Raw genomic sequence first — 24,531 nt, forward strand, 5'->3', positions numbered from 1 at the left:
ACAGCCTTGTTGTTTCTTTCTTCTTCCATGGCCAAGGGAAGCCCTTGCAGAAGACATTATCAGGATTATTCCGCGCGCTGTTAAGCTCAATGCTCGAACACTTTCCAGAGAATCTTGCTCACCTAGCTGCTAAGTGTACAGAGAAAGAGAAACGTTACGGCAGAGACGCATGGGAATGGACCGAGAACGAACTTAAGGAAGCCTTCTCCAATATACTATTAGAGGCTACTCACCGTCAGTGTGTTGCAATCTTTATCGATGCACTTGACGAATGCGGGGAAGACTCCGCAAAGAGCTTATTAGTATATTTCAGAGACCTTACTTACCAGGCAAAAAGTAAGCATGCGCGATTCAGAGTATGTCTGTCCTCAAGACACTACCCGATCCTCGCGCTTGATACCATATCCTCGGTAAAAGTGGAGAAGATGAACGGTCAGGATATACGATGGTATGTCCGGGAGCGATTGAAAGACATCACGCCAGAACCAAAGCGTGAGCAGATCCAGGCTGAGATCCTATCCAAATCAAATGGTGGATTTCAGTGGGTGTTTCTTGTGACCAGAGGAATAGTTGACAAGAACTTAACTGGCACCAAGTCAGAGAAGCTCCTCGAAGAAATTGCCACCTGCCCGAAAACACTGAGCAAAATGTACGAAACAATTCTCAATGGGGTTCCAGCAGCGAATCAGCATCAAATGGCAAAGATTTTCCAGTGGGTACTCTTCGCCGAAAGACCTTTATCTGCCCAAGAGCTCCAGGATGCGCTTGCTGCCGATAAGGACATGAGTTATAGAACTGCTCGCGAGCTTCGAACCCACGAAAGTTGGTCTGATACTTTGGCTGACTTCGAAAGATACGTCAAGCACATATCCAGAGGTCTAATCTGCTTCCAAAGCCGCGAAATATGGGAGCAATATGAACTCAATGGACCAGACTCAGACCGTGAGGCTCAACTTATCCACCAATCGGTGGCCGATTTCCTGATAGAAGAGTTTGCCAGTATCTTTGGCAACCATTTACCTGCAGACCAGTCTTTGATGGGATCAAGTCAACTACAGATATCGAGGTCTTGTCTTCGATACATGATTTTCGAAGATATACTAGAGGACGCTACTCTTCCAAGAGGTGCAATATCATCGAAGTACCCATTAGCACCATACGCTGTACGGTTCTTGTTTATGCACATCAAGAAAGTTGAACAAGAAGGAATACCTCAATCCGACTTGCTTTCTGTAATGCAATGGACGCCAGACTCAGAGATTACGCGCAAGCTTGCCACTCTGTGGAGAACCCTTGACCCGAATAGCGTACACATGCCTCTCGGGTGGCCGTTTGTTCGGGCGACGGCTTTGCATGTATCGGTGGCCTTTGGATCTATGAGTGCGGTCAATATACTGCTAGAGTCAGGTTTCAAGGAGTTCGAAAGCAGGGACGCTGACGGAAATACACCACTGATGCTCGCCACCAGAGAGGGCCACCAAGATATTGCTTCAGCGTTGCTAGATCGAATAGTCGACTGCGAAGGCCAACATGGACAGCATGATCCCGACGTAGAGTGCGGAGTCACTCCCCTTTCAGTGGCATGCGCTACTGTCATCAATGCGCAGAACAGCGACGATGAAACAGCACTTGATTTTGCTCTGGGGTACAACATGAGTGGAGTCATTGAGAAAATCATCGGAGTAGGCGCCAATCTCAATTACTTAGGGCGAGAGGCCGCATTAGTGGCTCATGCTATCAGCAGCAGAAACACGGAACTTCTCTCAACACTGATTGAAAAGAAATTGAAGCTTGATGGTGCCGTGTTCTTCGCACTAAAAGATATGCTGCTTCAGCGTGACCCTGTTCTGGAAGGCATCATCTTTCAGCTACTCAGCGCTGGGGCTAACACTGCTAGGTCGTTAGAATTAACTGATTTTCCCGAACGGAGATACCCCGATGATGATGATCTAGAATTTGAGAACAATGGCAACTATGATACTGATGCACTTGCATTAGCTTCTAGGAGAGGTCTTACTGATATGGTCGAGATGCTTTTACAACACGGTGCACCGGCGGCCTTACAGAATGATCTTGGGCAATGCCCTATTTTGATCGCAACAGAAAACGGCCACGAAGAAGTTGTCAAAATCTTGCTCTCAAGCGCACCATCATCAGTGGAGACGAAAAACATGAAAGGTGATACAGCTTTGAGCATAGCAGCTCAGAATGGCATGCCTGGGATCATAGAGCTTTTGCTCCAAGAAGAAAGACTTTCAGCTTCCAAACCGCTCTTAGAAAACTACTTCGTAGACTTTGCACGCAATGGAGCGAGTATTGCCATTGGAATTATCCTACAACGTAAGCTTGTAGATCCCGACTTACAAGACGAAAGTGGAAGAACACCGTTGTCTTGGGCAGCACGAAATGGACATAAAGAGGTAGTCAAACAGTTGCTAGATACAGGCAGGGTCGACCCTGATGCTAAAGACAAGGACGGATTGACGCCGCTATGGTGGGCGGCATATAGTGATGCACATGAAGCGGTGGTTAAGCAGTTGCTAGATACAGGCAAGGTCGATCCCGGTGCTAAAGACAAGGACGGATTGACGCCGCTGACGTGGGCAGCATGCAATGGAAACAAAGCAGTCGTCAAGCAGCTACTAGATACAGACAAGGTCAACATTAATGCCAAAGACAAGGACGGATTGACGCCGCTATGGTGGGCGGCACATAATAGACATGAAGCGGTGGTGGATCAACTCCTTGACGCATGGATGGCCAAAGCTTTTATTTCGAAATAAAGACGTAACTTGAGTATATTGCTCGCAAGCACCTAAGGTTTACCCGCTACCCGCCATCCCATAATAAATGAGGTACGTGTAGATTTAACTATCCCACTTCTATAGATAGTAGATCTAATCAATACATCTCTTAACTTACTGCAGCTAGAATCATTGTCATGTCTACAAAATATAGGATGAGAACCCTTTCGAGAAATGGCTACAACAAAAGTACACTTCGAACCCTAGCTGGTGATGCCCATGTATAGGGTAACAAGACTAACTATTGAATATCCTATGTGTTGATTCTGAACAACATGAAACTAGTAGGTGAGCAAAGTGACGGACGTTAAGTCACAGAGCAAATGCTTACCTTAGTATGTATGATTTTGCAGCTAGTAAGACTCTTTTATTGCGGCGTTCATAGCTAATGCAGATAACATTGACCTTAGGGTAGATGGAATGATCATCTACTTTGGGCAATGACTTTGCTAGAATAGTATATAGCGCCTTTCAGTGATTATTGTAATTTATAGACGACAAAGCGATAGTCCCGTATAGCTGGTATAAGTCAGGAGGTCAGAGGTCATAGGTCACAGGATATTACTGCCATCTTAGAGCCAAGCCCAACGAATTTCTAATCGTGATCTATATTCTACTTCTGCCATCGACATGACTCTCGGACCCTTTGCATTCAAGGGTAGCCTGGCCATTGTTGTACCCAACTGCATATCTGTTCACCCTCGAGATCTCGAACTTTACGCACTTCTGGGTACATCTCCGCAGTGTGCGTCATTAGCTCGCTTTTGTATAATTCAGTCTCAATAACATAGACGACTATATCCTGCTCTGGTATACTTTGCATTGGTCCGCCGGGTCGCCGCTGAGCTGCAACACCCATCTCGCGCCACACATCACGGCCGTCGCTGCTATAAATAATGCGTGTTGCATTTGTAGGCCACCAGCCACCTGTGTACTCATTGAGCGTATGTGCTGTCCGGCATTTCTTCGCACCAAAAGTTTCTCCATTCGGACCATCACGGAAGAACAAAGCACACTGTTCAAGAAAGAACTCTGCTGTTGTAAGACGACTTACTAAAGAGGTTTCATTTTGGGGTGCGCCAACAATGTAACCGCTGATTAGGTCGTTGCACTGTAACCAGGCGTATTGTCGGTTGCCGCCGTTGTCGACGCGAAGGTCCGAATGCACGGAGTTCTCGGGGTCTAGTTCACTAGAACAGAAGGCGCCGTTGAAACAGAGGGCAGGTGCAATTTCTCGACGGTACCCCTCAGCATAATTGTAAAGAGCCCTCAACATCTGTATATGCGGAGAGTCCCATTCGCCGCGCTTCTCTGCACCTCCCGATGTTAGAAGTGCCATGAGTTCTGGCGGCAGAAGATGATTGTCACTTTCGATGCCTTCTATCAGATCACAGAGCCAGTTGTACTGCGTAGCAGGACCTCCTACGTCCTGTTGAGACCAAAAGGTGACAGGCGTAGTAATCTCGTACAGGAAGCTCTCATCGTCCATAGTTGGAAGACCAAAGAGATTCTTGATTGTCTGGACTTGGGTACCATTGGCTTGAAAGACCGAGTCGATGTAACTTATAATTCTGTCTATCAGAGATGTACAGATCGGCCGGCCGTGTTCTACTTGCGGTAGGTAATATTGCCAATACGAGGTAATACTCTGTAATATTAGGGAGCAGGCGACATAAGCCCAAAAGACTCCTTTGAAAGCATTAGCGATTCAAGCTGTTTGTGCACCAGAATAGCTGCCACCAGTAAGAATCCAAGGTACGTCTTGTGCAGTGCTCAGAGTGTCAGTCCAGGGTGGGTCAAAATGATTCACGAGATTGACAATTTCCAGTAGTGCATTTTCGACTGTTAGGTAGCTTAGGTTGCTAGTCATGGGTTCAGAGAATGGTGAGCTGCTGCCGTAATAGCGATGTTCCGGCACGATTACAGCGGCCCCCAGGTTTTCGGCGATTACTCTGACGAAAGAGAAGTTTGGTCTTGAAAATACTAAGTGTCGGTCGGCTTTGACTTCACCTGGTAAGAAGACAACTATGGGCAAGCCCGGACCAGCCCAGAAGCTACTATTCCAATAGTAGTTGACTTTGAAAGTGCCTAGCTCAGGTGCTTTGTGATGTAGAGGTTGCGTGAACGTGCCTTTGCCGTACTGCTTCAGAGTTGAATCTTTGCGCATGGGAGGCGGAGCTGGGAGATCACAAGAAGCACTTGGTGTGTAGTTGAGAGCGAGATGTTTGGAGTCTTGCTCCGCACGAATAACCATTGAGATTACAAGGTCAGCTAAGAGCGCTGCTTGGACGCATCGGAGTGAATGCAGCGCCATTGTTTTGTTCGGAACGTCATCAACCTGCTGGGCTTGAGAATGGTGTGTAAGAAAGGAATAATGGAGATCACGGAGTGGTGTGATCGAATCAATACGGGAACGCTGAGGATATTGCAAGGTCTAGGGTACACGAGGGCTAGGATATCGGAGTAAGGTTTGGCCAGTCTTGTAGGAGTATAAGTATTTATTCTCACTCTTTTACTGATTAGAAAGGCAATAGGTTTCGAATGATCAGTCTCAATCTGACCTTGTTTGTTCAAAGTATCCGTCAGCTTGTACAAGTTCTGATTTGACGTCAGAAGCCGGTGAGCGGTGATGACAAGGCTGAAGCCTAACCGAGCGTGCTGCCTGGATTCCGGTTCGACTGCTTTCGACTGCTACTGCTCTAGTTCGTGCGCTACTTCTGTTGCTCACCATTGTACATCGCTTTTCACCCCAAGTGGTCGTCGATAAAAACCTGCCCATAGCAATGGCCAAGAATTACCAGTTCACCATAGGATGGATCTGCCCTCTACCGTTAGAAAAAGAGGCTGCAAGGCTAGTGCTGGACGAAGAGTATCCACAAGAGGAGGTTCAGTACCAGAATGCATACTACTTAGGCGGTCAGATTGGCAAACATAAGGTTGTTATTGGGGGGCAGCGAAGAACAGGGCTCAGTGGTGCGGCAATTCTTGCTGAGAAGATGCGTGCTGGGTTCCCCAATATCAAGTACTTTCTACTTGTTGGAATTGCTGGCGGGGTGCCCCGCTATGGGCCACCTGGGGCAGCGTCAGAGATTGTACTTGGCGACGTGGTGGTTAGCTCTCCTCGAGGGAAGCTCGGTGGGGTATTGCAGTACGACAAGGGCGTGTGGGAGGGTCAAGGGCAGCTGAAATTTCGAGGGCACACAAACGGCGTTCCAGGTGATCTGATGGCCGCGGTCAATAACTTCCGCGCAGATGGATCGTCTAAAACAAACATCGCAGAAGTTCTGAAGCAAATGCGTCTAAAGCTACCCGAGGAACAAAAGCGCCAGTACGACGACCCAGGTCCCGGTCGCGATAGGCTCTTCGAAGACACTTACGAGCACAAGGGCACGGGACTCGACGACTGTAGAGAGTGCTGCGATATGGATTGCATTGAATCGCGATCTGATCGAGGCGATGGAGCTACTCGACTAGTCGATAGGCCGTTGGTTCACTTTGGCAATGTCGCGTCAAGCAACCAGCTGCAAATATCGGCTGTGGAGCGCAACAGAGTTCAACGAGAGCACGATGTCATTTGCTTTGAGATGGAAGCAGCTGGAGTCATGGAAGAGTATCCGTGTGTCGTTGTTCGTGGTATTTGCGACTATGCAGACTCGCATAAGAATAAGGGTTGGCAGAACTATGCGGCAGCTACAGCGGCAGCGTGTGCTAAAAGGCTGTTGTCTAAGATCCCTGCGGTAGAAACTGCCAGCAGTGCGCCTTCTGCAGAGTCGTCTATACCTCAGAAGCCAGCAAGCATAACGAACATGACGTTTGGCAATAATGAACGTGGTGTACAGGGTAGAGACATGTACGGCAGTATACATATTGGGTGATGTCGAGGTGTTGTATTTTAGTAGCGACTTGGCGATAGAAATGATGAATATTGTAGGGACTTCTATGTACTGTTAGGTGAGAGTTGCGATGCAACTGATGTTGGAAGAGCCGTGGTGAAGCTGGTGGAGCAAATGGATAAACAACTAGGCGCTGCAGGCTGCAGGCCACATGGCCGCCAGGCTGAAGTCGAGGAGGTACTGCGCCGCAGACCTTCACCACAGACTTTATCACACACCACCCATGATGCGTGCTTTTCCATGGCGATGCCATGACCTCCACAACGTCGAATATCCAGTTCGGGGACGCGGTCTCTAGCGTCCAAGCTAATAACATCAACGGCGATGTCCACATTGGTAGTACGTACTAAGTAATGCCGCGGGGGTTGCCTGAGGGCTGTCAAACGCTAAGCAGACACGTCAAACAGGACATGAGAACACACTCGATCGTCTCCCATGCGCCGAAGATGCGCCGTTCAACTCGTACGCCAGGCAGCACGAACATGGATGCCTTTCTGACACGCGCGTCGACTTGCTACAAGAGATACACAGCTGGGCGGACGGGCAAGACGAGCGATGCATCTTCTGGCTCAGCGGCCTAGCAGGCACAGGCAAGTCGACAGTTGCGCGAACGGTCGCGCATAGCTACTACACGAACCAGCGTCTCGCAGCCAGCTTCTTCTTTTCGCGAGGCGGCGGTGACGTCAGTCACGCTGGCATGTTTGTTACGAGTATCGCAGTGCAGTTGGCGGACAATGTTCCAGCGTCTCGATGTCATATACGCGACGCTATTGCAGAGCGCAGCGGTATCGCCAGACAATCCTTCCGCGACCAGTGGCACCACCTTATCCTTTATCCGCTGTCCAAGCTACGTGAGGCTACATCATACATCCTAGTCGTTGATGCCCTTGACGAGTGCGACAAACGACAGCAATATCCAAATCATCGTGCAGCTGCTAGCCGTCATTGACAGGCGTCCGGCTATGCGTGTTGCTGACTAGCAGGCCAGAAGTACCAATCCGGCACGGGTTCGGGCAAATGGCAGACTCGAAGCACAAGGACGTCGTGCTGCACAGGCTCTCGCCGTTGGTCGTTGACCATGACATAGGCATTTTTCTTGAGCACTGGCTAAGGATTATCGCAAAAGACTGTTACTACGAGGACGGTTGGCCAGGTGCAGAGACCATCAAACAATTAGTGCAGAGTGTATGCGGTCTATTTATCTGGGCTGCAACTGCCTTTCGCTTTATTCAAGAAGGCGGACAGTTTGCTAAAAACCGACTACGCATTGTTCTCAAAGACAGCGCTGTTACAGACAATTCATCAGAGGACAGCACATCCAGTGAGGATTCCGGCACATATAATCAGCGTGAGATTCTCCCTGAAAAGCAATTAGACAGTATATATCTTACAGTCCTTAAGCGACCCGTTCGTCAATATACAAAGTACGAAAGAAAGAAGTGGTATACGTTGATGAAAGAGATTTTAGGAGCAATCGTGCTTCTATACTCGCCGCTTTCTGCAACTTCGCTATCCCGGCTACTCCTTAGGTCTATAGAGGAAGTTTATCGAACGCTACATGAACTGCATTCTATCCTCGATGTTCCGCAACATTCGACTTACCACATCCGTCTACACCACCCGTCTTTCCGCGATTTCCTTCTCAACAAAGACCGATGTAGGGATACCAATCTCTGGGTAGACGAAAGACAGGCGCATACAGCACTAGCAGACAAATGCATCCAGCTTTTGTCGAGCTTGCTCAAGCAAGACATTTGTGGGATAGGCAATTTTGGTGCGCGTGCGGCTAAGATGGAACGGAAGCAATTAGAGCACTGCATTCTTCCTGAGATGCAGTATGCATGTCTCTACTAGACCAATCACCTTACTAAAAGCGATATCCAACTTCGTGACAATGACAAAGTGCATAACTTTCTTAAATAGCACTACCTCCACTGGCTTGAGGCGCTGAGCTGGATGGGCAAGGTCTCTAAAGGCATCTTCGCCATTAGTTCCCTTGAGTCAATTGCCCTAGTAAGTATCTTCTATCACATACTGACTCTATTACTAAAAACATATAGGATGGCGACTGCCCTGATCTTTACGCATTTATCCACGACATGAAGCGGTTTGCGCTATATAGCCGGTTACCGATTGAGCTAGCTCCGTTGCAAGTTTATAGCAGCGCTCTTGTATTTACACCGATGAACAGTATAGTGAAGAAGCACTTTGCGGATCAGCTGACACAATGGATAAAGAGTCCGCCTTAGGTAGATAATGAGTGGAGTGCATATCTGCAAACGCTTGAGGGTCATGACAACAGCATCTTTTCACTGGTCTTCTCGCGCGATTCAACACGGCTCGCGTCAGTGTCGAATTATAAGAAAGCTAAGATCTGGGACGTCAGAAGCGGTAAGTGTCTACAGACATTCAGGGTCTACAACGACTTAGTAGCTTTCTCGCATGACTTGACGCGGCTGGCATCAGTGTTACAGGATAACACCATAATGATCTGGGATACCAGTAGCGGTGCGTGCCTTCATACGCTTGGAGGCCATGGCAACGTTAGTTCGATAGCCTTTTCCCACGACTCTATGCAGCTAGCATCAGCGTCACGCGACGGGACTATTGAGATCTGGGACGCTAGCAGTTGCGTGTGCCTGCATAGGTCTGAAATCTATAACAACGACTTTATCGTCAAAGCCTTCTCACACGACTTGATGCACCTAGCGTTGGTGTCAAATTCTACTAGTGTTATCAAGGTCTGGGACGCTAGTAGTGGTACATGTCTGCAGACGCTTAATAGCGACTGTAAATACGTTTTCTCGATAGCCTTCTCGCAAAACTTCGCGTGGTTAGCATCAGCGTTACGCAGTAACACTGTCAAGATCTGGGATATCAGTAGCGGTGCGTGTCTGCATACGCTTAACGGTCCTAATGCTGACGCTATATCAGTAGCCTTCTCGCATAACTCAATGCGGCTAGCGTCAGCGTCAGCATCAGACGATAGGGTTATCAAGATCTGGGATACTAGTAATGGTGCATGCCTACAGACATATAAAGGCCATAGCAGAGCCATTAAATCAGTAGCTTTCTCGTACAACTCTATGCAAATAGCATCAGCCTCACGGGACAAGACTATAAAGATTTGGGATACTAGTGGTAGCGCGTGCCTGTGGAAACATGAGGACCATAAGGACAACGTGAGTTCTATGACGTTCTTGCAGGACCCGATGCAACATATACTAGATACTACGCATTGTAGATGCGTGAGATTTGACTTCGTCGATAGTCGCACAAAACGATACGCCAGTCACCCACTAGTCACTCTTCATAGCTTGACGTGGACGGCTCGTGGACTTAGTAACAACACTATCGAGATTCAGGATAAAAAAAGTAATGCCTGCCTAAAAACACTTAAAGGGCATCGCGACTCTATTCAAGAACTAGTTCTTTCACACGACTCAACGCGGCTGGCGTCAACGTCAAAAGATAATACTGTTAAAATCTGGGACATTAGTAGCGGCACGTGTCTACAAACACTTGAACACGATGATTCGGATATCAGTGAGGTGTTCTTATTCAACAACTCGACGCTGCTGGTGTCAACGTTAGTAGACAGCACCACTAGCATCTGGGACACCAAAAGCGGCACGCGTCTACAGATTCTCAAGACCTGCAGTCTTTTCTTTCTTCCCAGAATTCTTGATTTGCTATACCCTGAAGGAACATTAACACAAAAAACCACCCATTGCAGCATCAATATTGCTGCGGATCACACTTGGATAACCCGTCATGATGAAGAATGGCTGTGGCTTCCAGCAGAACACCGACCGGGTCACTTTGTTATTTGAGATAGATGTATTACCGTAATAACAGAGTCAGGATGGACATGGAGATGTCATTTTGTCTAATATTTCCTAAATACAATAATAGCTACTCGCTAAACTATCTGCTTCGCTTACTGGTAGCTAATAATAACGGTCCAGCGGCTAAGACTCAACTCAGTTATATGCTATCATCACTACCAAGCGCTAGAAAATGTAACAGCCATAGTTGATTGTATGATGCTAGAGGCCCGAAGTGAATCCATGAATTGCTTACTCCCTGGCTCGGCTACCAAAGCAGCAACGACTCGGTACATCGCGAGCTACCAACTCATTTCTTACTACTAACTTTGTTGTTTCGTATGGCTGTGACTGGTTATAGGATGATATCCTATACATGGAACGCCAATTTTCGGTACTGCGGTTCCGTTTCAACTAAGGCTACTTTAAGCTTATCTGAGTGCGTTACGAATTTCCCAGCCCAGTGTCTGCTATTCAACTGGCCACCACGAACGCTCAGCAATTGAACAGTCATATCTGCTACCATTCTCGCGAATCAAAGCTTAACATGTACCTGATAATTATTTGCTCTTCGGTTGCAGTAAGCTTATAGAAGTTTAATAAATTTGAGATCAAGAGACAGTTTTGTTTTAGCTGATTAGAGAGCCGATAGTGTTTAACAGTAGACACTATAGCAGCATGTCGTAGGTTCTAGAATTGATTGGCTTTTTATGACTGAAGGACAAGGTCAATTCTATCCTCGTCTTGAATTGCTATTACGTTGTGTTATTCAGACATCATACATTGACGATAAAAGAATTCATGCCAAGAAGAAATCGTCGGCTCGGGAATGGAATACTTTACTGCAATAGGGGGATTTATGCTGTTTGGGAGAAAGATTAAAGCTTAAAAGTCACATCATGAATACAGACCATTTTTCCCAATTAGCAGATCCCGATATCACCCCTGAAAACCGTAATCAGTTCTTTTTGGTATAGTTCAGAGACAAGGGATTCAAAATGAAGTTATGAAACAAATTCTAATAATGAATTTATTCAAAAAAGAACTTGAGTTAACTTTAATCCCCTTCATGACTCTTCATTGAGATGAAAATGACCATTACATTCTATGGAACTTATTTCCAAGGGCAAGTTGCTGCCCAATGACATCGTGAAGAATCAATTCTTTGGGCCTCCATATAAGACCGAGGACCTAAACATAAAGCAGTTAGTTACATTCCCCATTTCATTCCAGGAATAACATACAGTTTCGGCACCAGTCACGTCGACTTTCCATTTGCCTCTAAATGGAGGCACTAGTTTGACCTCCAAGCCAGGAAAATTCTCCCGGATGTACTCTATCGCGTCTTCCCATGGAAATGATGGGCTTGAAAGGAGGAACTCCTTCCCATGTTCGACATTCACATGTAAGGCCTTGACGTGCGCATCCGCAACGTCCTGGACATGAACCCAAGATGTGCCGAGCAGCGGCTTCTCTGAGGCAAGTGACTTACACAGGAGAGCATTAATCCCGCCCACGCCTTGTGCTGTTTCCCGGGTGATATCATGACCCATAACGTAGGTTGGATGAAGTGTGATCAGTGTATAATCAGGCTTCCTTTCCTTGACGAAATTACGCGTTGCTTGATGGGCGACAATCTTAGACGCACAGTATTTGACCATCTGCCCCGCAGGGCCTGGAGGGAACTCAGCATCAAGGTCGACAGAGATGACCTTGCCAGTATTGTCTATTCGTATCAGCGAGTGTCCCAGTAAGTTAAGCGAATAACTCACCCTTCACCTCATACTCTAAGTCAGGTCTCGTTAAGACGGATATAGGAAGCAGTGCGACAACTGAGGACATGATAATCACCTTCTTGATCTGCGGAAAATCCAACGCAGCTTCGAGGATTGCAAGAGTTGCATTGACCGCTGGCTCGGCAAAGTCCTTGCGAACGTCTGTGCCAGAACGATCAGGCATAGGTGTTGCGAGATGGATGACATGTTCAGCTCCAGCTAGAGCATGTTCGAACGACTCTTGATCGGAGAAATCCTTTATCAATATAGTTTCGATAGCTGATGCGAATTTCGGATACCGCTTCTTGACAATTGCATCTTGTTCTGGCCTTCGTATACTCAGACGCACACGGTACCTAGCTTCAAGTAATGCTCCAACAGTATGTGCGCCAATGAATCCAGTTCCACCAGTGATAAACACGAGAGAATTCGACATTGTGAGGATGGATAGAAGTTATGGGTAAAAATTGTTTTATCCGATATACTGTCTCTCCTTAGGGCTCCATTCATGGACTCTTATGTATAATCATAGGAAGTCTCAACGTACAAGATAGCTATGAGGACAGATCATCTCATCAAAACACCTTGGTAAGCAAGTAAAGACGCGTGATAGCAAGTTTCTCTCCCGAATGGCTATATGAAGGATCATTTCGTCCGTTTCGCAATCAGTAAATTGGACCAGCCAGCAACGAAAATAATTTGATTGGTGATGCGAAAGCAGTGTGGGTTTGTCAGCTCGGTTTGATCGATTAGGATTACTGATCTTTGCCCCGACTACTAGCCCGCGGAGCCGCGGAACTCGGCCTTTTTCTCCTTGCTTTTCTGATAGGTCATTGATCTTCTTCCCTCGAATGCTTGGCACTTCCCCTCTTTATTTGCAACCAGGACACCCATAATCGATAGACAGATCATTAATTCTCTCGGCACCGAGTTCGGACATCCGTAATGTGAAGCATTTGAAATCACAGCGAAAGCTTCTTTCGCTGGTTTCCTTTAGCGTAGAAGTTGGTTCGGATGAGTTTGCGAAATGGTTGAGGTTCTGTATTTAATATCAGGTTTACCTCAAATATCTTTGAACCAAGGACTACCTGAGTAGAAACGAGAATGATTTGAGTGACTCGAAAGCGCTACATATTAAAAAAAGCAACGTGCAGTCTAATGGCAAACCCTAAGCTTATTCTGGTAATCGGTGGGACAGGCGCACAAGGGGTGCCTGTCGTCAAGGGCCAGTCTTTGTTCACAAGTGTTGGTACGTTTACTGACGTTACAATCAGCTCTTTCGAGTAGCAATCGATATAGTGTCAGAGTTCTGACTCGAAGTGCCAATTCCACGCGAGCTAGGGAACTCTCCGCTTTGCCGAATGTTACTCTTATGGAAGGTAGTCAGGACCAGCAGAAAGACCTCCATCGAGCCTTCAATGGCGTATATGGCGCTTGGGTGAACATGGATGGGTTCACCCTCGGCGAAAAAAGCGAGCTCTTTCATGGCATCAGAGCATACGAGATCGCGAGGCATCACGGCGTGAAGCATTTTGTCTGGGCAAACACAGACTATGCGGTTAAGAAAGCGGGCTGGGACGAGAAATATCATTGGGGCCACAATGATGCAAAAGGTCGGGTTGGCGACCTGATTCTCAGTCATGGACAAGAGACTATGAAAACGTCTTTGTTGACTACAGGCCCCTACATGGATATGTTGTTTGATGGGATGTTCGTTCCAAAGGAACAACCAGATGGCTCGTTTATTTGGTCGAATCCAGCTCGTGGGTCTTGCCTCATCGCTTCTCATTACTCTTGCTTAGAGTAATCGCTGATTTTTCTCTACAGGGGATGGCAAAATTCCACTGATAGCCCTTGTTGACGTGGGTATCTACAGTCTGTGGATATTTGACAACCCTTCAGAGTCTGCGGGGTTAGATTTGGAAGTCGCGACCGAGCAAGTCAGCTTTTCCCAGATTGTTGATACATTTACACAAGTCACGGGAAAGAAAGCCGCACATGTTTACGTCCCACTCGAAGACTACCTCCCTGCTGCTGAGCCATATCCGAATGCCTGGGCCAACTGGGCTGCGGGACCAGACGTAGTCCGCGACGAATCATCGATGACGTGGAGGCAGAATTTTGCAGCTTGGTGGCAGTATTGGAGTGAGGGCATAGGGGCGACTAGGGACATGGAACTTTTGGATCGAATTCATCCTACACGGATCCGCAGCCTTAAAGAGTGGATGGAAAAGGTGAGTTACAATGGTAAGCCCAGGAGTGTTTTAAAAAGCCTTGAAGATTTGAGAAAGGATAAGCCGGAAAGATCCTAATATAAGGATTTGTTACGAACCAACAATCTGAAGATTGGCTCTCACCTTTGAAATATAGATTTCGATAATGAAACCCTGTTTGGCGTTATTTTCGCTCTTCAGTTCAGTTGTGCCATTCAAATACCACGCCTAGTGACTTATTTAACAGCTGCAGCCGTAATTGAGATGGCTGCAAATCCAAGATCGCCGGCATTACCTCTAGGCAATGAAGATGTGATCAAGCATAACTTTGTCATTTAATAAAATCGTGTCTGTAACTTCTCAAAAGTCTTGTAGTTGTGCTCAAAGACCGATACAAAGCCTCAGTGAATCTGCATCTCGAAGCGGCCAGTCTAGAGATATGGTTAGCGCTCTGAATATAAATTAGGTGATGAAGGGCTGCAACGGACCTTCAAGACGTCTGATCTATCTCGCCAGCATGTCTTCCGACTTGGATTTTAATTGAATTATAGCATAATATCAGCTGGATTAGTCAAGTCACTGCTTTGACAAGGGTACATGAGGTTGTTCGTAACTGGATCGTGAGACGCTATATTGATAGCGAAATGTTTCCACTTCATAGATTCAGGTCGAGCAAACCAGTCCCTCATAATCAAGTTCACACCATCAAGTTTCTCCATCACCGTTGCTTAGTGTTAGTGCTAGCTTGGCTTGATAGCCTGTTGGGATTGGTGGCCTGAGTACGAGGGGGGTAGAAAACGTCATGTGACATTTCACGTCACTAATTAATCGCAGCAAATCACGTGGAGTTTTTTTGCATCAGATCACGTGAGAGGCTGTACCCAACGAGGAAGTCACCCTCAAACGCTGTAACAATCACGCCTAACAATTAAGCCAATCCAGCTCATCGGTTTTAACCCACCAAGCCTACATGTAATGATCAAGCATTTCAGTTTGCTTGGCTTGCATATTGACAGCGCTGGTCCTGGCCGAGCCTTTTCCGCATGCAACTCAGATCGGAAGCGGGGGTATGAAACGCTGGTAATAACCAGTAGTCTGCTAGCTCAGGAGAACTTGGGGCCACCTGCGCTCTTTCACATTACACTGCCACGTTTTCCTACAGCCTCAATACCCCTTTGTCAAGCAACAGCCGTTCAACCCGTCTCCGCAGCACGTCCTAACTTAGGTGGCTGACTTCTAAGGTACGCGTTATAAACTCTGAAAACGAAGCGGCCTCTTGATTGCCACGGTACCCATGTCTGTCATCCGTTGTCATCACAGTTTAACCGCGATTTCTCGATCCTGTACGAAGGATCTTGTTTTAGTTTTAATGAAGAAATATCCCAGCCCGTGCGTCAAAATTTTGACCGAGACACTACATTTCTATCTCAAGATCATCACTCTCAGCTAGAAAATTTCAGAGCAGGCTCAAGTGTGATAACTTAAACAGCTCAACCCCCTCTAGCGGATCCTATCAATATATTCTGTGATTGTTTTGCTATCCGCATGTGCGACCAGCGAGCTTTGTAGAGTGGATGCACGGGCCAGAAATTCCTCATTTAAAACGAGGTCCTTCGTATTTCGCACCCTCGCTCCGAGACTGGCCAGAATAGGTCTCAGGCCATTATCAATTTAAAGGTACTGGGAGAGAGATATAAGAATCTAAGCATTGCTGTTGGGTACATGGTCACACTTCACGTTCGCAACTTGCTTTGTCAGTATTGTTCCAACACTCGTTTCACTTGTTTCACCATCTTCAATCTTTCTACATAGTCCGACCCATCTTTTATTAAAACCAAAATGCGTTCCCAAGTCTTCGCTAGTCTTGCCCTTTGCATTGCCGCCGTAGTTGCAGGAGCCCCAGTGGAAAGCAGAGCATCTGACGAGCAAATCACCATCGACGGTGCTGTGTTCGTCCGTAAAGATAGCAATAACAACGACAACTGGGATGCCATCACTCACGTTGGCCTCAGCCTGACTACTCCATCCGGTTCTGTCCGCTGCGACGCAGACAGCTTCCCAGACCCATCAGTCCCATCCAACGTTTACACTTGTGCCGACCCCACATATTCTTTCCAAATCACCAGTCGCCCGGGTTACAACATCTATGCCGTCACTGTCACCCACAAAGTCTCAGACAAGTACGTCAGTCTCTTCTTCTAGCATCGTCATACTAACCGCAATTAGCATTATTTTGACCGGTATGACCGATGTCGGCTGCAACGGTCCTATTCCGATGTCTTGCCAACAAGTTGGTTCCAGGCAGGGCACGCTGACTGCTGCTTGAGCGCCAAACATGAATAATATAAGGATCGATTTAGGACTTGGGTAGCGATATACCGCTTATAAGAATAATACTTCATAACTAATCGCAGTAGTATAGAGAGCGAATCAAAATCCTGCCGGTTCCTTTTCATAATTCCGTCCACTGAATGAAAGATCGCTGTGATTGTTCGTGATGTTGAACTACAAATTATGCTTGGCGCCCAATTAGCGCGACCTCGCTTATCTGCCCTAAGTACTGGAACGAGCACAAAGTGGCATGCTACGCCTCGATTTCGCATTGTCTGCGAATTTTAATAAAGAATATATTGCAAATAGTAAATAGTACCATCATCAATCGAAACATTCAACAATGTTTCCAGATCCTCTTCTTCAGTAGTATAGTGGTCAGTATTTCCGCTTGTCAAGCAATTGACAGATCGCGGGAGACCGGGGTTCAATTCCCCGCTGGAGAGTTTCTTTTTAGTTACGGTTTTGGTCTGAATTTTTTTGTCGTGCTGGGTTGAAGAAAGTTTCTTGCGATACGCGAGCAAGACTTCACAAAGTAGCCTAAATTGCCAGAAAGTGAGTGCTAATCTTGTGACGGTGGTGTGAGCTTGAATAATATTGTCGATTATCTTGGTAAGGAACTGAACACTCTAAAGAGCAGCCGTAGTAATGCCTGCAACGGAAGCCGTGGTGCTGAGCAGATCTATGATAACGAAAATTGTGTTCTGTACTCAGAACACAGGGCCAAAAGTTGCTACAAGATGGACGATTGTAGGAGGATTGCAGGAGGTATCTGGGGACTGAGCCACTGCAATTTCAGCTGGGATGCGGCTGCGAGATTGTGGCCAACCATTGCAGGCGCCTTGCCGCTGTCATTTCAGTTTAGCCTATTTTATTGTACAAAGGCGACTCCAACGCTTCCTGATAAGACACACCGATCTTATCGCAATAATCGTGCTGTTCTATGATAGCTAGCGGTGCTTATGTTACAGGGGATTATGCTATACTTCTCAAGCCTCGATCCGGATTAGGGCGAGAGACGACTGTCAGCAGTCGTCTGCGGAATTGCCGAGTAACTCTTATGGAAATGAGTTATGGATGTTTAACCGATAGTAAAGACAAACAATTCTATAAAATAGAATAACTAAGTATTGATCTGGGTAAGAGAAGAATTTATAAGATTTAACCACAACGAGTGTAATGATGAAATCCAACCTGTTCTTATACTTATTGCTTCCAGTCCTGCCATTAGACTTTCGACCTGCTATTACTAGTAGTTGTCTTGCTCCAAATGGCTTGCATCACATACCCGCCTTGTCATCACTAATGGCCCTATCTTGACGTAATGGCAATCACGTGATCCGAGCGCCCCTGGCTGATCATCTCCTACTGACATCGCCCCAGTGGGTCCAGTCCCTTTGACTATAGGACACCATGCATCCTTCGAGCATTTATTAATAGAGAGATCCTGTTACTTATAACAAGAGTCTAGTAGTAAAGATACAACTATACAGACTAGTTATCTCAAAGAAACACATAACGTATTCTGGAATATTAAGGTGAATTTACAAGCCATATTAGTATAGCCTTGGAATTGAACTTACTACAGCATGAATAGAGTCAGTGCATGATTAAATATGATGAGCTAGAAGATTTTATTGCCTTCAGCTGTAAGCTAATAGTGCTCGCAACCTTAGCCAGAAGATTCAGGAAGAAACCTCAGTAACCTATGTATGAGAAGTTTGCTAAGACCGCATACTATGCCGAGGAGATCAGGTAATTACGCTTTCAGGTTGCGCATGGGTTCATTGGTTGGCCGTCATGATTGCTTACCTAGCCACCGTGCGTCTTCCTTTGAGGTTCGTAACACCTGATTCGGATTGAGATTGGATAACTACAGCTCAGCCCTTGTAACAAGTAGTCAATGTAATGTATGTAGGTTAGTCAGAACCAGTGCAAGTCAGTCGCCCCACCTACTATCATTAGCAAGGTATCGATGCGATGTTTTCAAGCTAAAAATTAGCGATTTTAATATATCGAATGTATTAATAACAGATGAAAAGGCATTGAACCTCTACTTTACAGTTCCCTTCCTTCGAAGGCAGTCTACTATTGCGAGATGACCTCCTTCTATGGCTACCTACAGTGCTGCTCTACCACGTTCTGCTGTTGCTGCTGCATTAACACCAGCCTTCTCTTAAGCAGCCCCTCGAATACAGCGAGATGTCCTCGTTCTGCGGCTGCCTGCAGTGCTGTTCTCCCACCACTATATCTTACTGCTGCTATGTTAACATCAGCCTTCGCTTGAAACACTTCCTCGAAGATACTAAGACGGTCTCCTGCTGCTGTTGCATTCACGTCAGCCTTCTTTTGAAGCAGACACTCGAATATAGTGAGATGACCTCCAAATGCTGCCCATAACAGCGGCGTCCGGCCATTCATATCCTTGAAGTTGACGTCGGCTTCATCCTTTCTCAGTAGTAGTTTGACTATTTCTTCGTCTCCGTACTTTGCTGCTACTAACAGTTGCTCTTGATCATAGTCTTTACTTTTCGACTCTAGGCTGGTGCTTTTGTTGAGCTGCCTACAAGAGCGGTGTCCAGCCATTCCTGTCTTGAGACTCTAGGTTGGCACCTTTTTCAAGTAGCATATTGACAACAGCCTCATACCCTTTCCCAGTTTCCCACGACAGTGGCATCCGGCCATTCTGGTCTTGGAACTCTAGGTCGGCGCCCTCATCAAGTAGGATATTGATGATAGCTTTATGTCCCTCCCTAATTGCCCATAATAGCAGTGTCCTACCGTACTTGTTGCGCGAGTTAACATTGATTTTGCCTAATTTGAGCAGCACCTTAACGAGGGCCTTATTCTTCGTCCAGGCTGCCCACCATAGAGGTTTTAGTCCATTTATCCTTCAAGTCAGCCTTAATATTACTCCAAGCTAGTAGTATCTTAATGACTGTCGTATACCCTCTTAGTACCGCATACGTTAACGTAGTCAGTTTAAGTCCATCTTCAAGGTTAACTTTTATATCGTTCCGTGTTAATAGTAATTACCTAATTTCTACCAGTCCTTTTTTCTCCGCACGAAGTAGTAATTTTGCATCGCTAAAGCTCATTAAATCCTTAAGTACGTACTTAGGATAGATGTCTAGAGTAACGACATCGCAATTCTAAGGGATTTTCAATATCAGCCGCCCTGTTTAGATATATATCCTTCTTATAGAATACTGCAACAATCTAAATCTTCTTTAATTAAACATCTTAAGATTTCTACTCTAAACTCTTGAAACCTTTCTATTGTTAAAAATTAATCTCTTATGTAGATGGTAATTAACTTATCTCCTCTACCTCTTTCTTTGCAATAAAGAATTATAAACCCAAGACCCTGGGGGCCTCTCCCTATAAAATAGACTTCTAAATAGATCCCTCTACTGCTTATAGTAAAAAGACTGTGCAAGCTGTCGAAAGAAGTAGATTAAAAAATATTATAGGAGTCCATAAATGAGGCTGTAGAGGTAGCCAGAAGTCCCCCGCGATTATTAAAGGATCTCTATACAAAGAGACTGTGGTCAACTAAAATCTCTATTATTTCCTCTTAAAGTCTAAGAAAAGCTCTCTCTTCTTCTCTATAGAGCAATGGCATATTAATACCAAATATATCTATTAAGCAATAGGCACGATCTTCGAGCCTTTTTCTTACCCTCTTTACAGCCCATGAAATCCTTTGCGCAATGCTTACCCTTCTAAGGTCATCGTTCCTAGCGAGAATACCTTCGGGAATACCAGTACAGCTGGACAAGCTTGGTCGAAGATTTTTTCTAGTCCCTAAACTCTTCCATTCCTCATCGAAAGATATCACTTCTGATGGTGCGAGTAATAACTGAAGAGTCCATCCTCTGGAGAACCACCTGCTACATACCTGGAAATTTAGTTTTGGATGGCACATCGGCAAGATACGCGTAGCATACTCTGGCATCTTGGTACCAACGATACATTGAGTTAATTGCTTCCGATAGCTCTGCGCTGCTTGATTTTTCAATGCAACAGATGTCAATCCAAAAGTACTCCAAGTCATCCAGATTTGTCTGTTCTGCACAGAATCGGATCTTATAGCCAGGCCTATCCTTGCCAGTGCCCTTCATACCTCTACTTTAACCTTAGTATCATACTAAGAGTTAGGCTTAATTAAATTTAAGTTACTAGGAGTTTGGTTAGAGGTTAAGTTAGGGTGTTAATTATATAAAACCTAAGCTAACCCCTACCCGAACTCTTGGCAACCCAACCATGGCCCAACCCGCACCCATCTCCCAGTCTACTCTTGCCCCTCCATCAACAATCACACGTCTTGTATATTCGCCACCGCACAACAGTCTAGCAGGTGCGGATCGGCCACCCTCTCTGCTAGCGTTCGGAGGAGGAGTTTGTCAGTTTACCGAGGTTGAATAGCGAATATTAACCATTTCCTTCTATACAGCAGAACATTCTCGAAACATCACTGTTGTGTAACGTACTTTACGGACGAGATGATCCATGAGAACCTAGGCATACCCATTGGAACCAACGACATTAAAGCTCAATTATTTTCGGTTTCTGTTGCTACTGTCCCATGTAGGTGCGGAGAGCCACCTACGATCTCATCTTCGATCTCGCCTCGGATCTCATCGTCGATATCATTATTGATCTCATCGTCGATATCATCGTCGATATCATCGTCGATATCATCGTCGATATCATCATCGATTACATCAGGATAGCAATCGCCTAAATAGCTCTTGAATGCTTCAACGTCCAACGCTGAAGGTCCAGGTTCTAACAATGATCTGTCAGGATTCATGTAATTGTCCCCTTCTTCCTTCGTCGACAACACCAGGTTTGCCTGTTTGTCCGTTGGATTATTTGACCAATCTCGAATGATATCCCATACAGTCGATGCTAGAAAAGTGAATGTCGTAAGGATAGCAGCGAAAATAAAATAAATCCACAACTTCGTGAGAGCTGGAAATTGCAGCTCTTGATTTATTTGGAAAAAGGGTGTGCTAAAGAGGGTCTATAAGGGGCCGAGATATTAGTATCTTATTAGTATCTATAGCCCTATCAGGGAACTTACAGCGAGAAATGTACCAGGAAGGTAGAACATTGACAAATATGATATCTTCATCATGAGCTTAGACGATTCGAGAGCTTGCTGAGACTGACGTTTCATTTCTTGAGCATCTTCACTGCTACTTTCTGCTATTCTCCGGAGTGCAATGGTATTCCTTTGAGTATATCCGGCGTTTTTAAGGGTGATCATATCGAGGAACTAATTATATAAGTTATAGTTTAGGAAGCCAGAATGGACTTACTTTTTGACGCTCAGTATTGAAGTAATTCTTAAAGAATTCGAAATTCAAGCGTGTGCTGTCCATTTGTGCTGAAAACGAATCAAGAATTTCAAAGATCTTTGTTGTTGGACATGTCCGGTAGACTTGAAACATTTCAAACTCTTGTCTCAAATGGGATATAACAATGTCCAGAGTACTAGAGTAAAACATACTCCAGTAAACACGATGAAGCTGTCTGTCAATGATCTCTATTGGCTCAGTGCCCACAATCTTATCTGCGTTATAGTTCAAGTAGACGGCCTACTGAATTCAGTATTCACGTATCAGGATATAGAAGACATGGGATTACCGTGTTGTTTGCTGAGCGTCTAACTCGCCCTTCCTCATTTTCCCATTCTTTTATGCACAAATGCGCGATAAAAAGATGTGGGATCGCCCAGTCCTCAATCTCTGTATTGGTATTGGGTTCAGCATTACAAGCTATCTGTAATGCTTCTCTCGCTTTGCCGATTATGCTCTGGGGACAAAATACCAAGGTACGTGAAAAGGAAGTAGTCGTGTCGTATACGGTGCAAACCCGCATGAAATCGTACATTGACATATCCTTTTTTGGACGTGAGGTAGTAATGTAATACCAAAAATAGATATTTGTAGCGTCTGTTCGTCGATGGAAGCCCCTTGGCACCCCTCTCGTGAGGAGACTTTGCACCACAGCCTTTGGAAACTTCCAATCTTGCACAAGCTGGACAACGTCATCTTTCTCTGCGTCGATTATGCCTTTCTCGTAGTCGTATGCCATCAGTACAACTGAACTCCCTTTCGCGTCATTGAGCTTTTTCGCATTTGTTGCCAGAGTGGATCTTAATTGGTAGACTAGGGGCTGCTGTTTTGTCGTCGATATCCAATCGTAGTTGTCGAAGGGGTTTTCATTGCTGACAAAAAATTCATCCATGGCGTCAGAGTTGCAAAATAAATTTAGAAATTGACTGGTACAATGGATGTTTTTGAATTTACTGTTTAAATGGCTTGAGAAATGGCGGCAAGACAGTTTTATGTACCTTCTGATAAGCTAGGAGGAAGCGTCGTTAAGACCGTGCTTATGGCTGCGCAAGGCTTAGCTCTAGTAGTTTGCCTCGCAAATTCGCCTCGCGAATCCGCCTCACCAGGCAACCTGTACAACCTCAAAAGTGGATCTCAAAAGTGGATCTTCTATGGTAAGAAGCCAGTCAGTGTTGACTGTTAAACGCTGCGATGCTGTTGTAAGGCGACAAGTGCCACCAATATACTAAGATACCTAATATGGAAGGGGGTGAAACACGAGCTGCTTCAAGATTAATATGCCTTAGAACAGGGAACAGTTCTCAGGCTACAGTAGCCGAAGTAGGTAAATTAACGGACGTCGGTATCCTAAAACGGAGAATTTCATAGAAATGATGGCAAACATCACAGTGACAGAGTGGTCAGTATTTCCGCTTGTCAAGCAATTGACAAATCGCGGGAGACCGGGGTAAGTACTACCCAATCATCTCTCAAGATGTTCTCCACTAACATTCGTCCTAGGTTCAATTCCCCGCTGGAGAGCTCATCGAACACTTTCTTTTTGCAATTTATTCGCTTTTTTTCTATGAGAGGCTTTGTCTAGCTAAGATCGCGATTTGATTAACTCTAAGAATCTTAGCTCTTATTAGCCGAATTTAGTGCTAAGGTGTTAAGAATCACCTTGTAACAGTGTTACAACTTCGCCAAGTATCGGACTAATCCCAGAGCCGGATCGGAGGTAGTATTCGCCGCCCTCTTCATCAACCACTCGTTGTGAGGTCGGATCCGATTCGGATCCGACTAAGATAAGTATATAAGGAGACACTCCCTGTAGCTAGCTCTATAGACTTTTGATATCCTTTCGTACAAGGCCTATAGGTGTCTATTCAAATCAAGGCTCGTTTGATGTCCCACGCACTCCCATATGCCTCTGAGTGACACTACTGCCGATACTGATCTGAGTAGTCTTGCCTGCGCCGATACAGGCATAGCCCATCACAGAAGAGAAGGAAAATAGTAGCAAGAAAGAGGAGAGAAGTGTAAGAAAAGAGAAGCTAAAAAATAGTTAGTTATGGCGCTAGATAGAACCAGGTAAAAGAATAACTATAAATTATACTTATTGAGATTAGAAAATATTACTTAGATACGTACCCCTGCTTATGGGGGTGACCACAGCATAGCGCAGTACAGCATTTGTTCCTGGGCTCGCAGCATTTCATAGAAAAATATCTTGCCAAAGCAGATTGAGCCTCTCTACGAAATGTAGCTTGTACATACCCCTTGACGGCTGTGGTCAAATTCTATCCAATTTTCACAAATTCAGAAACTAAAGCGATTGCGCCG

General features: G+C 45.6%; 8 protein-coding genes and 1 non-coding gene across 9 annotated transcripts; 5 read left to right on the top strand and 4 right to left on the bottom strand.

Moving 5' to 3' along the window:
* Positions 1-3,456: 3,456 nt before the first annotated feature.
* Positions 3,457-5,118, bottom strand: COCSADRAFT_156966 (uncharacterized protein; the record flags this gene model as incomplete). The annotated part of the gene is made up of 2 exons (XM_007697929.1): positions 3,457-4,493; positions 4,545-5,118. The coding sequence occupies 2 exons, from the start codon at positions 5,116-5,118 to the stop codon at positions 3,457-3,459; spliced, it is 1,611 nt and encodes a 536-aa protein (XP_007696119.1).
* Positions 5,119-5,338: 220 nt separating this feature from the next.
* COCSADRAFT_273819 (uncharacterized protein) lies at positions 5,339-6,810 on the top strand. The gene has a single exon (XM_007697930.1). The coding sequence runs from the start codon at positions 5,588-5,590 to the stop codon at positions 6,677-6,679; it is 1,092 nt and encodes a 363-aa protein (XP_007696120.1). The 5' UTR covers positions 5,339-5,587; the 3' UTR covers positions 6,680-6,810.
* A 98-nt stretch (positions 6,811-6,908) lies between these two features.
* Positions 6,909-9,956, top strand: COCSADRAFT_178355 (uncharacterized protein; the record flags this gene model as incomplete). Its single annotated transcript, XM_007697931.1, has 8 exons — positions 6,909-7,036; positions 7,105-7,623; positions 7,686-8,374; positions 8,621-8,710; positions 8,758-8,868; positions 8,947-9,583; positions 9,632-9,879; positions 9,942-9,956. Exons 1-8 carry the CDS (start codon positions 6,949-6,951, stop codon positions 9,954-9,956), a joined length of 2,397 nt encoding a protein of 798 aa, XP_007696121.1. The 5' UTR covers positions 6,909-6,948.
* Positions 9,957-11,622: 1,666 nt separating this feature from the next.
* On the bottom strand, positions 11,623-12,735 carry COCSADRAFT_350167 (uncharacterized protein; the record flags this gene model as incomplete). Its single annotated transcript, XM_007697932.1, has 3 exons — positions 11,623-11,715; positions 11,769-12,250; positions 12,297-12,735. The coding sequence occupies 3 exons, from the start codon at positions 12,733-12,735 to the stop codon at positions 11,623-11,625; spliced, it is 1,014 nt and encodes a 337-aa protein (XP_007696122.1).
* Positions 12,736-13,457: 722 nt separating this feature from the next.
* Positions 13,458-14,688, top strand: COCSADRAFT_350170 (uncharacterized protein; the record flags this gene model as incomplete). Its single annotated transcript, XM_007697933.1, has 3 exons — positions 13,458-13,524; positions 13,574-14,062; positions 14,127-14,688. 3 exons carry the CDS (start codon positions 13,458-13,460, stop codon positions 14,609-14,611), a joined length of 1,041 nt encoding a protein of 346 aa, XP_007696123.1. The 3' UTR covers positions 14,612-14,688.
* A 1,663-nt stretch (positions 14,689-16,351) lies between these two features.
* COCSADRAFT_156971 (uncharacterized protein) lies at positions 16,352-16,838 on the top strand (the record flags this gene model as incomplete). Its single annotated transcript, XM_007697934.1, has 2 exons — positions 16,352-16,692; positions 16,739-16,838. The coding sequence occupies 2 exons, from the start codon at positions 16,352-16,354 to the stop codon at positions 16,836-16,838; spliced, it is 441 nt and encodes a 146-aa protein (XP_007696124.1).
* A 365-nt stretch (positions 16,839-17,203) lies between these two features.
* COCSADRAFT_t12 lies at positions 17,204-17,289 on the top strand. The gene has a single exon. It is a non-coding gene; the product is annotated as a tRNA-Asp (tRNA).
* A 1,669-nt stretch (positions 17,290-18,958) lies between these two features.
* Positions 18,959-19,429, bottom strand: COCSADRAFT_22990 (uncharacterized protein; the record flags this gene model as incomplete). The annotated part of the gene is made up of 1 exon (XM_007697189.1): positions 18,959-19,429. The coding sequence occupies one exon, from the start codon at positions 19,427-19,429 to the stop codon at positions 18,959-18,961; it is 471 nt and encodes a 156-aa protein (XP_007695379.1).
* A 1,965-nt stretch (positions 19,430-21,394) lies between these two features.
* On the bottom strand, positions 21,395-23,101 carry COCSADRAFT_187469 (uncharacterized protein; the record flags this gene model as incomplete). The annotated part of the gene is made up of 4 exons (XM_007697935.1): positions 21,395-21,872; positions 21,933-22,127; positions 22,171-22,449; positions 22,499-23,101. The coding sequence occupies 4 exons, from the start codon at positions 23,099-23,101 to the stop codon at positions 21,399-21,401; spliced, it is 1,551 nt and encodes a 516-aa protein (XP_007696125.1). The 3' UTR covers positions 21,395-21,398.
* Positions 23,102-24,531: the final 1,430 nt, after the last annotated feature.

The sequence above is a fragment of the Bipolaris sorokiniana genome, assembly GCF_000338995.1.
Source record: "Bipolaris sorokiniana ND90Pr unplaced genomic scaffold COCSAscaffold_2, whole genome shotgun sequence".
Lineage (NCBI taxonomy): Eukaryota > Fungi > Ascomycota > Dothideomycetes > Pleosporales > Pleosporaceae > Bipolaris > Bipolaris sorokiniana.